This window comes from Syzygium oleosum, unplaced genomic scaffold (genome assembly GCF_021117445.2).
Source record: "Syzygium oleosum isolate NSW1041296 unplaced genomic scaffold, Sole_v2.1 Sole_v2.62, whole genome shotgun sequence".
In the NCBI taxonomy this organism is placed as follows: domain Eukaryota; kingdom Viridiplantae; phylum Streptophyta; class Magnoliopsida; order Myrtales; family Myrtaceae; genus Syzygium; species Syzygium oleosum.
Genome location: NW_026607546.1, coordinates 758,693 through 774,585, shown reverse-complemented (window position 1 = coordinate 774,585; position 15,893 = coordinate 758,693). Strand labels below are relative to the sequence as shown.

Sequence of the window (15,893 nt, the reverse complement as noted above, 5' to 3'; positions counted from 1 at the left end):
AATCGTGTGCATAATTTCAGTTTTACGTGCAAATTAAATGTCAAGATTATGTCTTGAGTTTTTTTTTTTTTCAAGATGGGTATATATACAAGTGTTCCGAAAATCAACGTAGAGATGATGTCATTTGATCAGGTCACTTGACACGAGTATTTCATGAGACTTTACTCAATATATCATAACATTCATGTTGGGGAATAGGATGTGCCACATATTTCAACTTAGATAATTAATTCGAGAGTTACAATGTACCGAATGCTCACGAATCACAGCAAAAATGGAATATCCGAGAGAGCGGTCTCTCTCAATTTTTGAATATCTTGTCATGCTCGGTACAGTAGGACGACAATGGCGGCTTGATTAATGGAAAGGGCGACAAAGAGGCGATCGGTATTGGCGACCCGCGTCACCGTAAAGAATGTCGCATCCACTGCACCAACGGACGTCCGCTACAAGAACGTGGTGACAAGTACTGCACCATCGTGTATGGCTCGGAAGACGTAGACGTTGGCTGGCCAAACGGGAGCCTTGAGTTTGACAATGGAGCTCCGTGGCTAAGACGTTCGCAAGAAACGATAAGGGCCTCGACGCGAAGCATTTCCATGCACGTCGTTGTCGAGAATATCTTCGAATATATCGTGTTGAAAGTCTTTCTCACCTTGCCTCGCTCGCCGCGCTGACTCCGTGCTGGAAGAAACAGAGTAATGGCGACGGAGGTGAGGCTCAACTCCGACGGTGGTTATGACCGGAGAGCCGAGCTGAATTCCTTCAGCGACTCGAAGGCTAGCGTGAAGGAGCTGGCCAACGCCGAACTGACCCGCATACCCTGAATATTCGTCCACCACCAGCTGAAGCTCGAGCTCGGTCATGCCTCGGAATCGCTAGTGTCGACCCCGAGCGTTCCAGTCGTGGACTTCGGAGGTGTGGGCTGAAGCCGAAGCCGAAGAGGACCCGGCGAGCGGAAGCGGACGGTCGACCTGGTCCGGGAGGCGTGCGAGAGGTGGGGGTTCTTCCAGGCGGTTAACCACGGCGTGCCAGCGGCCCTCATGGAGGAGATGGTGGAAGGGGTCAGGAGGTTCCACGAGCAGGACGTCGGGGAGAAGCGGGAGTGGTACTCGCGAGGTTACGGGTGGAGGAAGGTGGTGTACAACAGCAAACTTCGACCTGTATCAAGCTCCGGCGGCGAACTGGAGGGACTCGCTCACCCGCGTCTTGGCTCCTCGTTGTCCGGATCCTCAGGAATTGCCTGCTGTCTGTCGGTAATCTCTGCTTGTGCGTGTCTGCGTGTGCGGAGAACACACGCTCACGAAATAATTTCTTAATCTCGCAAAAAAATTATACATAAATCTTACTGCAAGATTTAATCACTAAAAACACTTAAACTCTTGGTGTAATTTCACGAACAAACCCACGGAGATAATCCACACCAAGCACTCGCTTAAAACGCCGCTTCACTGCTCACATCAACTATCTCACTAGAACCAATGTAGGAGCCATATATATATATATATATATATATATATGGGCCGTGCTTTTTTCGCTCCTCATTTGATTTAGACACTCTCATTTTTGTGTGTTTTGACTATATTATCCTTTAAGGGTCCATCATTTCTAGTACAACTCTACAAAAGTGATCTTTTTTTTATTATTTGGATATCGTTTCTTTTTTTTTCCTTGCGGTCTCACTTTCCTTTTTCTTCTTTTTTTCATGCCTTTGACATCTTAATTCTTCACTCTTGCAAATCGCGTTTGGGCTCCAATGTTGTCAAAGAAAATAGATTACTTCAATTCTCCTAAGATTAAACAACCAGGTTAAACATATCATATGTCATTGTTTCCAACAAGTCAATTAATGAGAAGCAACAACAGCATCACAAAATTGAGGATGAAGAACTTATGGAAAGGATATTGAGAAACTAAACCTAGAGGAAGAAAAAGTTTATAAGATGTAAGTATGCTACAGACTACAAAGAAATTGTGCAACTGATTCACAAACACTGTTTTGATGCACAATATACTCTAAACGCAAAATTGAATCACAAAATCAAGAATTTCCATGACCCAAAAGTGAAATTCATTTTTAAGAAAATATTATCAAGAAATACTCAATAGAGACCAGGATGAGCATGATTCGAGAACAAGAAAACTAAAAAGAAAAAACAAACAAGCTTTTGCCAGAACCATACCTCCGATAGTGAATAAGGAGTGTGCGGATTGCTAAAGTAAGTAGTTTTTAGGGGATTGCAAATGCATGATAGATTTACTTAAGAAGAAGGAGGAGTGGGAGGCCTAAGAGAATGGCTTGTCATAGAGAAAATATAAAGACGATTTGCAAAAGCGAAGAATTGAGATGTCAGAGACATGGAAAGAAAGAAAAAAAGGAAATTGGAACCCGCAAAGAAAAAGAAGAAGGATCGAATAATTAAAAAAAAATCATTCTTCTAGAGTTGTATCAGAAGTGTTGGGTCTCACAAGGGATGGTATGATCAAAACACAAAAAAAGGAGTGTCTAAGCCAAAGGAGGAGTGGAAAAAACACGATCCATATATATATATGCCCAAGAAGTGAACGTGCAGTGGCCGACTCCAGCTTGGAAAGGGATTCCATGCGGTCAACAAGTCCAAGTTTGGACTTTCCTATTCGTCTTTCTTTGGCAGACCGTGACTCCCAATAGAATTAGGAAAGAACAAAATATTCTTTCTATTTTCCTTTTCTTTTGTTTGCTGCCAACTCTTGCATATTAGGAAAGCAAATTTTCAATATTTTCTTTTGCTCGATTTCGGACATCCGCAAATTATCAATTCAGAATATTTAAATTTTCGCTTCGGGCTCAAACTCGAGATATATTTTTAATAATTTTGACACGTAGCAATTCAGGGGAAGAAAAGGAAGAAACCGAAGAAGCTCTAGCCTAGATAAGATTTAAGACGTGATAATTAAGTAATAATGGGGCTCTTGGACTCGATGGAGCTGCTGCTTGGCCTGGCGAAACGAGTGCCCAGCGTGCGCGGAGTTCTCGTGATTTTGTCGAAGGGCTTCAGAGCCATAGTTCAGTTGAAGCAAACAATCAAAAGGGGGCGTAGATCTTCAGGGGATTCGGAGTTGGAATGACTATAGATTCGGTTTGAATGGAAAAACTTATTCCTTTTCTGTTCTTTGTCTTTGCTACGCAAGAATGACTGCTCAGTTACGCGAATCATGAACTCGTGCTTTAGAGCCTCAATTTTGATAATTGGGTTTTGGTTTTTGTGCGAAGCAAATCAATCAGATCCATTTATATCTCCAGATCTAAAACCAAATTAAGTAATTCAAGCACCTCTGAAATTACTTATTAGTAGGATCATTTTTGAGCGACTGAGGTAGAGATTGATTTTCTGATGTTCATTGCGTTTGACTAATCACCTGTTCTCTGTAACCAATCGATTCACAGAAACGTTATAATTGAGTACAAGGACAGAATTCTGGAATTGGCAGATACGATATTCGAATTGCTGTCCGAAACTCTTGGCCTCGACCCTAGCTACCTGAAAAACGTCCACTGTGGAGAGGGACACTTAGTCATCGGCCATTACTACCCAGCGTGTCCCAAACCAGTCTTAACCCTCGGGACTAGTGATCATACCGATAGCAGCTTCATCACCGTTCGTCTCCAAGACCAAATTGGTGGCCTCCAGGCCCGCCATCAGAACCAATGGATCGATGTTACCCCAATTCCAGGAGCCCTCATAATAAACTTGGGAGACATGATGCAGGTCAGTTCAGAAGAGATTCGTGGTTTCCATGTCTACCAGTTTTGTTTTTGCTAAATCGAACCTTCCATTGCATCGAAAAAGTACAATATTACACGAAGAGTTAGAGCCTATATCAACACGATAAATTAAGGAAAACTCCGCTAACACTAAGTTTTTGACTCTAGGTGTGAGATCATTAAAAAGAAAGACGAAGCATTTCCTAAATGATAAAAAGCCCATTTTGCAAGCTCATGAGCAGCAACATTACTAGATCTGTTGATCCACTTGAAACTCCATTACGGATTGTTCTTTGAGAAGTAAGCGAGTATCCAAGACGAAAGGATGAATACACCAAGGACAAATGCCATTTTGTTGAATAGCATCAATTAACACCTTACAATCACTTTCAAAACCGCCTTATGGATGCCGAGGATTGAGCAGCTTTGCATGCGAGAAGAAGAGCTGCAGCTTCCACTTCCACCGGCGAGTTCTATCTTCCTCGTCTTGTCCACGCTTAGACAACGAGCCTCTATACGATCGTGCAATAATATCTGTGGCATCTCTGTTATCTTTCCACGCACCATCTACATTAAATTTCAACTCTTGGTTTGATGGAGGAATCCAAGAGTTTGACCTTACCCCAATAAAATCCGATTTCTCGCTTAACCTAACTTTGTCCTCGATCTTGAACATATTTGAATATTCCAAGAAATCTTGTATGATAGAGGCAAGTTATGGGTTCGAGTACTTGAAGGGAAATATCTGCAAACCTCAAATTTACGGAATCACAAGGTCAAGGCATCAGCCTCTCCTCTGTGGAAGGCAATAATAGATACCGAGAAATACTTAATCTAGGAACTCTATATCAAATAGGGGATGGAAAGTCGATCGAGGTCGGAAATCACCCCGGATTCCTAATATCTCAACTCATATGCCTTCTTTTATTGATCCGACCTTGCTTTGAAGCACGAAAAAGATAGAAAGCTTCTTTATCCCAGGGACAAAAACTTGGGATGTATTAAGTCTAAATCGGACATTTTGCCCAACCTCAATACAAGCCATCCTTCGATCCATGTGCCAAACTCCATTGGGGTAGACAAATTGATTTGGCATCCAGCTATCGATGGAGTGTTTTCTGTTAAATCGCTTACAAACTCATAAAGTTGCAAAATGAAAATGGTAACAATAGTGGGATTTGGAACAAAATCTGGAAAGCTAGAGCTCATGAGCGACACAAAATGATGTTGTGGAGGATAGTGTCTAACGTTTTACCTTGTCGAGCTAACTTGTTTCAATTGATCCATATCCCAAACCCCTCTTGCCCGTTGTGTGGAGCTTCGGAGGAAAATTCAGTACATTTGTTCACAATATGTCCTCTAGCCCAAATTTTGTGGAGACAGAGCCCATGGGGTATTATCTCGTCTGCTTGGAACTTTAGGTCTCCGAAGAGATGGTGAATCACTTTCTTGATCCAGGAAAAATAGCACAGACAACGGGAATGGATTGCAAGCTCTTCACCCTTTATGCAGCAATTCTTTGCACTATAATGTGGCGTTACAGGAATGCAAAGCTACATGAACAGACTATTCCAGTGCCTTCCCACACGATTCCATGTCTACCAGTTAGTTTCTCGTTTCTGTGTTCTTGCATGAGCCGATACATTTGTAGCCTAATCTGTGCTTTTTTGTGTGGCTGATCTGACGAGCAGGTCCTTCAGTCAATTCAGTTACAACTGTGGAACTTCCAGTTAGCTCTTGCAACATTAACTGAGCTAAGTGAATTCTGTCTAATGATTTTTCGATCTGGGTGTTGTTTTTCTTTACGATCTCTTGGTGTTAGCTAATTATATTGACGGCCAAGCTAGGATTTGGAAGAATGACTTGATAAAGTGTTCGCCTTTTTCAACGACTTTGATTACGTATGCTATATTTATGTGTGATCGTTATTTCAGTCTTTGGTCTTCACTTTGCTATTTCCTCGAACGATAAGTTCATCAGTGTCAGTCACAGAGTTCTAGCCAAGAACATCGGGCCAAGAATTTCAGTGGCATGTTTTGTCAGGCAGCATCTCCCTCCAGAGAATACTTCAAGGTTGTATGGCCCTATTGAGGAGCTGCTGTCAGAAGAAAATCCCCCAATTTATCGGGAAATTACGGTTAAGGACTTAGTCACTCACTATTTTGCAAAAGGACTCGACGGCGTATCTGCACTGGAAAATTTCAAGCTATGAATTATGTCGGACATGTGATGCAGAATCTATTAGTGGTGTGTTTCTGGACCGGTTGGACAGGCAGAAGTCCAAATAGAAGGTAAAACGGTGATGCGACTAAAACCGGCAGACCCGGTTGACAACATCGGATCGGGCTCAAATTCGGTCGTTTAAAACGAAACGGCGTTCTGAACAAAGCTTACCGCATTTGGCCGTGACTAACAATGGATCTTAGCGATTCGGGATCGTTTACATGGGTTTTTCTATTATATATTTTTTATGGGTTTTAATTTTAAGGGCAGTTTTGTAATTTTGATATTTTATGCTATATAGTCCTAGTAGGGTTTGGTTTAGGGATATATAAGCTTGTTTTAGGATTTTTTTTTAAAGAACAAAACATTATCATCAATATTGAATTTCGAGATTTCTTTCTCTAAGCAAGATTTTGCTTGAATTACTCGCTGAACGCTGCGTCAACATGTGAGTTCGTGGATTTTCACTATTGAATGACGGTTGTACACATTTGATCTGTGTAGTTTCTCACTGCATTAACCCCCAGCAAAGCATCCGGATATGGAGGGTTTTCCATCAGAACACCCCCCCCTCCCCGCGGGATTGTAAGAGCGTCCAAAAAGTGAGCTTGTTCATTGACAGCATGGACGGCGTGGCGTATACGAGCAAATGATGAGATCCACGTGAACGCCACGTACCTCATGGGCTTCTCAGGGGACGTGACCGGGGAGTTCACCGATTTCGTGAACATTTTCATATAATTCAGGAATTACATTGAACATGAATAAAAAATTTATAGATCACATTGAATAAATTAAAAATTTACCGAGCACATTATACATTAGACTAAATTTTAGGGATCATATTAAAAAAATTAAAAATTCAGAAATAATATTACATATTAAGTTAAAATTTAAAAATTATTTATATTATTATCCCTACCCTAAGCATTATTGTTCCAACAAAAAGTTGAAAAACAAGGGCGCAACTTTTTCACTCCCCCTCCTGCACGTTCATCTCCACGTGGCAAACTAACGACCGTAAGATCCACAACGGCTGCGTCATCCTTAGCGCACCTGACCTCACGAAATCGCTCCGTGGTCCACACGCACTCGCCTCCACCGCACCATAATTCCGTCTGGTCTTTTTCCCGTCTGCGAAGGATGATGAGTAAAAGACACGATTACTAGACAAGATTTTTGAATAGATGGTACACGAGATGAATGACTTGTAAACTTCGAAAGAAAACAAACGGGGATCTAACATGATATTAAGAACATACCGAAAAGTTAGATTTAGGATCGAGACTAAATTTTGGTGATGATGACACGTTTGACTTTCACGCCAGGTTTGTTAGATCAATTGAAGCAAAGAAGTAATTTGCTTATATAAAACCTTTATTCAAAACTTGATGAATGGAATTTTATCATCATCAATATACTTTTCTTTTTCTTTTCATCTTCACAATTTATCGAAGTGACAATTATGAAATGTTGGCCTTGAAATATAATACAACACAGGATGCCTCACTTAAAAGGGTTTTGATGCAATTTAGGGTACAAAAATATTCAAATCGATTCATTTTTACGATAGTAGAATTGATTCCTAGAGAGAATCAATTTGCCAAAAGACGTTAACCCTGGAAACTGCAGAGAAGTTTCCTTTCTATTAATGTGAAGGCTATGTACGAGTCAATCCGCCACCGTGTTATGTGCGCTTGACTGCATGTACAACAATTTCCAAGTAATTGCCACTAACGTAATAAAACTTGTAGCTGGTCCACATCTTTAGCGTTTTTCTGCGCTTGACTTTGTTTTATTGGTTGACTTGGACATTTCGATCACCGACGACTCCAAGTCTTTTTTTTTTTTGCTAACGACTCCAAGTCTTTTCAATCATAATTTGCATTCCCTTTTATAAAGCCTGCATCGCATTACTATTTAGCTAAAACTTTCATTGCGTCAGATTAAACAGGGGAGAGATGATTCATTCTCCCATCACCATATTTATGTACCGTGTTTTACTTCTCACATTGCATGTCCTACTACTGGGGACGAGATGCGGTGCGAAGAAGAACCACTTGTGCCCCGCTTCATCCTGTGGCGAGATACGTAATATAAGCTACCCCTTTCGACTGAAAGGCGATCCAAAAGGCTGCGGCTACCCTCAGTATGAGCTAGCTTGTGAAAATAACCGCACTGTCCTATATCTGTATGCTGGCCGGTATTATGTAAAGTCGATCTATTACGATTACTATTATAACGAAGATGACTTCCACGGTCACATTACGGTGGTTGATGATGGACTTCAAAAGGGTAATTGCTCATCGCTCCCTCGTTACTCATTGGCGAGCTCCGACTTCAGTAACCTCCTCAGTCCATACTATCCTTTTGGATTCTTGATTCGACGGTGACCTTCGTGAAGTGTTCACAACCCGTTGCTTCTACTTGGTATTTCGATACCAAACCTTGTATCGAGGGAGCATACTCTGCCGACACGCCTCCCAATTCTTCCCAAATGAAGGTGTACTCATATGCTCTACTTGGGTTTTATCTAGAAAGCACGGGACATCAAGGATTCTTGCACCATAACCATGATGTCATTCGCACCGTATTACAATTGGGTGGGAGATGGGGATCAGTATAATCGTGTGAGCAGTCCATACAACTACAAGGACCTCCACAACATGATGGCGGAGGGATTCAATCTCACCTATTGGGGGCTCTATTTGCCAGGAAGAAGATTTCGATTTTGCTTCTTAGGTTCTAGATACCTAAGGAATGGGTGCAACCACAATTATTTTCGTAAGCGACTTTCCCTGAAGCTTTTCTTTCTTTCTTTCTTTCTTTCTTCTTCCTCTTCCTTTTCTTAAACGCTAGCTCTGCTACATGAGATCTTACAAAATTTATTTAACGAGTGACGTGGCAAGTGTCAATTGGATATTGTAATTTGTCGGATCCACAACATCAAGTCATTAGTTCCTTTAAATATCCAATAGAGAAATTCGTCACATCATTTTAAGTAAAAAAATTAGAAGTGTTGTTCTTTTTTTTTTTTCGCAAACCATGGAGCTTTTCTGGATTTGACACTATTCCTTTATATTTGTTTGGGGGAAAATGTTAGATTTGATTGTAGCTCGTGCCCCTTGCATGGCTGCTATTTATGTGGGTGAATAAACTGCACACATATTGGATGATGTCTGTAAATTAGAACTATGCGCGAGTGACTCTTGAACTTGTGAAATCAATTGGTGCATCTAGGGGAGCGAAGTCGTCTTTCTTAAAGAGAAAAGATCATGCTATGGTAACATGGATTCAATAGGATATAGTTCGATCTAAGCGCTATCTAGGAGAGCGAAACTCATTTACTGTTCTTTATTCAACACTTCTCCACATTGCAACTTTTAATGAACAAAAGTGTGTCTTTGCACTTTACAGTGATTGTATAAATTTATCTTTGGCTTGGGTTATAGCTTAGCGTGACTTTTTTTTTATGTTTAATTGCTAAAATGATAGATTTAGTTCTTTATTGATTTCTCGTTAATTCTAATTAATCATTCTCAGTCATCTCGGACGAATTCTCATTTTTTTTCTACAGATAATTCTACGTGGAGTACCATGTATAATGTTGCGCTAAATGCAGCTCCGAATCTCGCCTTTGTCTTGGGTACAACTAGTCCTTTTCTCCTTACAAATATGAAGGTTTCAAGTAGCACTTTGACAAAATAGAAAACTACACTAATCTATGGCCAAATTTCTCCGCAGGCCACTTCCTCGCAGCAAAGTTCACACTTGGAGCTCCATTTGTGTTGATATTTTTAATTTACAAGTGGAGGAGAAGGCACCTAGCAATGGACGAAAACATTGAAGAATTCCTACAAGCTCATAACAACTTTTTGCCCATAAGGTACTCTTACTCAGATATCAAGAAAATCACAAAAAATTTCAAACACAAATTAGGAGAAGGAGGATATGGTTCTGTGTACAAGGGAATACTTAGAAGTGGCAATGAAGTTGCTGTTAAGATTTTGAACAAATCAAAATCTAATGGCCAAGATTTTATAAGCGAAGTGGCTACTATCGGAAGGATCCACCATGTTAATGTGGTTCAACTTGTTGGTTTTTGCTTCAACATCTCTAAGCAAGCTCTCGTGTACGATTTCATGTCGAACGGGTCTTTGGATAAGCATATTTTCTCTAAAGATGGCAACTACTCTCTTGATTATAAGAAAATATATGAGATCTCTCTCGGTGTGGCTAGGGGGATAGAATATCTACATCGGGGATGCGACATGCAAATTCTGCACTTTGATATCAAGCCTCACAATATTCTTCTAGATCTAAACTTCACTCCTAAAGTCTCAGACTTTGGGCTTGCAAAACTTTATTCTACGGACCACAGCATAGTATCATTGACTGCTGCAAGAGGTACCTTGGGATATATGGCTCCTGAGCTATTCTACAAGGACATTGGTGGTGTCTCTTATAAAGCTGATGTTTACAGTTTTGGGATGTTGTTGATGGAAATGGCCAGTAGGAGAAGAAATCTAAATGCAAATGCTGACCGCTCAAGTCAAATTTACTTTCCTTTGTGGGTTTACGATCAACTCAACAAAGAAAATGAGGTTGAAATGGAAGTAGTAGAAGAGGAAAGAGAGATAACTAGGAAGATGGAACTAGTTGCCCTTTGGTGTATTCAGTTAATCCCAAATGATCGGCCATCAATAAGCAGGGTCCTAGACATGCTTGAAGGAGATATTGATAAATTGCGACTGCCCCCGAAGCTACTTTTGTATCCGTCCGACAAGCCAGTTGATGACGTCAAATCTGAAATAGAACTTGAATCCTTCTCAACTTCATCAAGTGCTCCAACAATTTTCTGATTAGGACCAAGTTTTGAATAGCAATAAGATTACGAAATCATGGATAGTATGATTTTCTTTTCTCCATGTATGAATAATATGTAAAATAAGGGTAGTTCCATCATAAGCATAATTGGCCATGTAATTCGTGAACCTGGATGCTTTTACCGTTTGTTAATTCCTGTGTTTCGTAGAAGAATTGCCTCATGATTACATTACTTGTTTCCCAAGTGCTCTTGATATGACAGAACAAGCTCGTCTTGTATGGAGCAATGAGTCTGTCTCCCTTCTCTCTACCGTCCAATATCAAGCTTTCTCCTTCCCGCCGAAACCTCTCACCCTCACTCTCGACTGCTGCCCGATCACCCAACTCGATGGAGGCCACCTCCGCGGAGCAACATCCCACCTCGACCTCATGTCTCGTGATGTGTCCAATCCCGACCTCCTCACCATCTATCTCCTCCTCAAGTCCTGCATTCACTCCTGTGTGTTGGCGAGTCCATCGCGCGCTCGCTCGGTCCCAGCTGGAGCCCAACTCGATGGTTCTCAACTCGCCCATCAATCTCTACTCCAAATTCATTGACTGGGCTGGGGCAGAGGGGGTTTTTAGGGACACGGATAACAAAAGGGACTTGGTTTCTTGGAGTTCCATGATCTCTTTGCTATACCAATAATCATATACTTGAAGATGGGGTTTTCCCTAATGATTCTCATGCGTGTGTTGGGTCATTGATTGACATGCTTGCCAAGGGTAGTGCCGATTGGGTTTCAGCTCGTAAGGTGTTTGAGGCAATGTCCAAGAGGAATGTGGTTGCTTGGGCTCATGAGGATGACCTGATCTACTCAGTTGGGTTGTCCAAAGAAAGCTGTTGATTTGTTTTAGGCTACGCTGGTGTGTGGGCCTTTGCCAAATAGATTTAAGCTCACAGCTGTTTCGTCGGCATGTTCGGAGTCGGAGTTGCTATCGCTTGGGATGCACCCAAGTGTTCACACCTAAATTTCGGTGCATCATTTAGTGATTAATTGCATAGAAAATTAGGGATTAAATTTTAATCCCTGAACAAAAATATTACAAATCGCATAGTATAAAGTTTAGGTTCATATAGATTAACTACATTTCGCATCGGATCGGCGGTGGTAAGCCTCACAATATTCTTCTAGATCTAAACTTCACTCCCAAAGTCTCTGATTTCGGGCTTGCAAAACTTTATCCTGCGGACCACAGCATAGTATCATTGACTGCTGCAAGAGGAACTTTGGGATATATGGCTCCTGAGCTATTCTACAAGGACATTGGTGGTGTCTCTTATAAAGCTGATGTTTACAGTTTTGGGATGTTGTTGATGGAAATGGCCAGTAAGAGGAGAAATCTAAATGCAAATGCTGACCGCTCAAGTCAAATTTACTTTCCTTTATGGGTTTACGATCTACTCAACAAAGAAAATGAGATTGAAATGGAAGTAGTAGAAGAGGAAAGAGAGATAACTAGGAAGATGGTACTAGTTGCCCTTTGGTGTATCCAGTTAATCCCAAATGATCGGCCATCAATGAGGAGGGTCCTCGACATGCTTGAAGGAGATATTGATAAATTGCGACTGCCCCCGAAGCTACTTTTGTATCCGTCCGACAAGCCAGTTGATGACGTCAACACTGAAATAGAACTTGAATCCTTCTCAACTTCATCAAGTGCTCCCACAATTATCTGATTGGGACCAAGTTTTGAATAGCAATAAGATTACGAAATCGTGGATCGTATGATTTTCTTTTCTCCATGTATGAATAATATGTAAAATAAAGGTAGTTCCATCAGAAGCATAATTGGCCATGTAATTCGTGAACCTGGATGCTTTTACCGTTTGTTAATTCCTGTGTTTCGTAGAAGAATTGCCTCATGATTACATTACTTGTTTCCCAAGTGCTCTTGATATGACAGAACAAGCTCGTCTTGTATGGAGCAATGAGTCTGTCTCCCTTCTCTCCACCATCCAATATCAAGCTTTCTCCTTCCCACCGAAACCTCTCACCCTCGCCCTCGACCACTGCCCGATCACCCAACTCGATGGAGGCCGCCTCTGCGGAGCAACATCCCACCTCGACCTCATGTCTCGTGATGTGTCCAATCCCGACCTCCTCACCTTCTATCTCCTCCTCAAGTCCTGCATTCACTCCTGTGCGTTGGCGAGTCCATCACGCGCTCGGTCGGTCCCAGATGGAGCCCAACTCGATGATTCTCAACTCGCCCATCAATCTCTACTCCAAATTCATTGACTGGGCTGAGGCGGAGAGGGTTTTTAGGGACACGGATAACAAAAGGGGCTTGGTTTCTTGGAGTTCCATGATCTCTTTGCTATGCCAATAATCATATACTTGAAGTTGGGGTTTCCCTAATGATTCTAATGCGTGTGTTGGGTCATTGATTGACATGCTTGCCAAGGGTAGTGCTGATTGGGTTTCAGCTCGTAAGGTGTTTGAGGAAATGTCCGAGAGGAATGTGGTTGCTTGGGCTTATGAGGATGACCTGATCTACTCAGTTGGGTTGTCCAAAGAAAGCTGTTGATTTTTTTTAGGCTATGCTGGTGTGTGGGCCTTTGCCAAATAGATTTAAGCTCACAGTTGTTTCGTCGGCATGTTCGGAGTCGGAGTTGCTATCGCTTGGGATGCACCCAAGTCATACAGTCTGGATTGGCTTTGGAAGTCGGTGGCGGATGCAAGCTTGGCAGACATGTACGTGAAGTGTGCGGCTAGTGGATCGCTTCGTGATCCGAGAAAGGTGTTTTGATAGGATGCAAGATGAGATCTCGGACAGCGATAATCACGTTCACAAGAAAGGAAAATTGAATGAATGCCACACGAAGGTTCATTTTGCTTCTTTGAAAAATAAATGATTTGGAATTTTTTTTTTTAAAATGATAGCTTGTTTCTCCCTATCAAAGTTTGTGTCAAACTTAACGACAACAATTTATGTTTGAACATTTTCGTAGATTATGAAAATATTTTTCCTTCATTCATTTTTATAAGCTATATAAGCGATCATTTTTAGGAAAATATTTTTTAAATTCATTCATCCGCCAAACAAACAGAGTGTCATTGTCATTTAAATTATATACCCATGAGGAGTCTACTAGAAAACTAAGTATCACCGACACCGACACGTGACACGACACACGACACGACACGACATGCCGACACGTCATTTCTAAAAAAATGAGAATTCTGACACGTTGGGGCACGTTGTATATTAAATGTATAATTTTATATATACATGATAAATTATCATTTTTATGATTATTTCAATCAAATTAATTTGATTCAAATCCACAAATAGATAAATAATTAAAAAAATGAGTGTCGGACGAGTGTCGGTGTCCGACACGTCCGACACGTGTCCAACACGATACGGAGGCCCCGGAAAGTGTCCGTGCTCGTAGCTAGAAAATACTAGTGCTATATAAAAAATCATGAAAAAGCTTCAAGGATTACATAGTGAATGATCATATATGTTGATAGTACTATCTTTATTTTGCATTTCATTTCTACAAGAGGGGAACCGTGTTCCTGTTAAAAAAATTTAAATACATACAATTGCAATAGATCTGTAGTAAATGAAGAAGTTGAAACAATAAAGTGACATATTTACCGATAACCGATTGAAATGAAACAGAATTAGATCTATACTACTTTATGAACCTAATGAAGCATCCAATATACAATCACTTCAATTAAAATTAAATTGTGAGAGATGCACGAAAAATCGCACCGTATTCCTAAAACCAATGAAGAATTTTGAGCCGCCAGGAAAACAAAAATTCAAATTGTACCCGAAAAAGCAGGGGAAGCAGGTTGGACTCACTCCCAAAAGACTAATCCACTTGCATTAAACAATATCCAGATATGAAATCATCCGCGTCTGACCAAATTATCATCGCTTTCATATAAAAAATTTAATCTACCGGCCCATGCACTGTATCTCGGTTTCCTCTATTAAATAGCCAATGTTGGACGACAATATCCTTGCGCAAACCAATAGTACTCGAAAACTACTTATCTAACCTGAACTATGTCAACCCAGATGCTCTTCCTTGCTACGCTAATCGTCCTCTCATCTTCCCTGCAATCCCATGCAGTGGAATACACCGTGACGAACAACGCCGGCAACACTACCGGCGGCGCTCGCTTCTCTAGCGAGATCGGCATTCCGTACAGCCGCAGGACTTTGACAGCAGCCGCCGGTTTCATATGGAGGGTCTTCCATCAGAATGCCCCCGGGGATCGTAAAAGTGTCCAGAAAGTGAGCTTGTTTATAGAGACCATGGACGGCGTGGCGTATGAGAGCAACAACGAGATCCACGTGAGTGCCACGTACCTCGGGGCCTTCTCGGGGGACGTGAAGGGGGAGTTCACCGGGGTCCTGTACCACGAGATGACGCACGTGTGGCAGTGGAACGGGGACGGAGAGGCCCCCGGCGGGCTCATTGAGGGGATCGCGGATTTCGTGAGGCTCCGGTCAGGGTACGTGCCGGGCCACTGGGTGGGGCCAGGCCAGGGCGATAGGTGGGACCAGGGTTACGACATCACGGCACGGTTTCTCGACTATTGCAATGGCCTGAGAAACGGGTTTGTGGCCGAGCTGAACAAGAAGATGAGGACTGGTTATAGTGATAGCTATTTTGTTGACCTGCTAGGCAAGAGCGTCGACCAGCTCTGGAAGGACTACAAGGCTAAGTACGCTACATGACTAGAGTCCATACCTGCTCAATAGATGTACGTGCTTGATAAAAAGCATTGTCAACTATATTATCCTTAATTATGGAACGTTAATACTACTTCAATAAAAAATAATTTAAGACATTTTGATAAGCATACTCATCGGGTCTCCGCCTCGCGGTCTCATGTATGTTCCACGTTAACTTGGATTCGGCCACAAGGTTCAGGGTCCAAGCATCGATATCCTGGGTTCTTAAGTCCTAATTTGAGCCTGTCCCCAAGTTTCAAAGTCTGTAAGGACCGAGGTTTGCAGTGGGTTTATGACACTTTGACAATCGTTCTTGCGACAATACTTTCGTCCTTGTGATTTTTCCTTTTTT

At 41.6% G+C, this 15,893-nt stretch overlaps 1 protein-coding gene and 2 pseudogenes across 1 annotated transcript; all 3 read left to right on the top strand.

The window, feature by feature from the left end:
- The first annotated feature begins 406 nt into the window (after positions 1-406).
- LOC115664070 (1-aminocyclopropane-1-carboxylate oxidase homolog 3-like) lies at positions 407-6,237 on the top strand (annotated as a pseudogene).
- A 1,600-nt stretch (positions 6,238-7,837) lies between these two features.
- On the top strand, positions 7,838-11,027 carry LOC115662371 (LEAF RUST 10 DISEASE-RESISTANCE LOCUS RECEPTOR-LIKE PROTEIN KINASE-like 2.1; annotated as a pseudogene).
- A 3,607-nt stretch (positions 11,028-14,634) lies between these two features.
- Positions 14,635-15,593, top strand: LOC115662372 (uncharacterized). Its single transcript, XM_030584521.2, has one exon. The coding sequence runs from the start codon at positions 14,867-14,869 to the stop codon at positions 15,542-15,544; it is 678 nt and encodes a 225-aa protein (XP_030440381.2). The 5' UTR covers positions 14,635-14,866; the 3' UTR covers positions 15,545-15,593.
- Positions 15,594-15,893: the final 300 nt, after the last annotated feature.

Coding starts and splice junctions, on each gene's coding strand:
- LOC115662372 (XM_030584521.2), top strand. CDS start 14,867: ATGTCAACCCAGATGCTCTTCCTTGCTACGCTAATCGTCCTCTCATCT.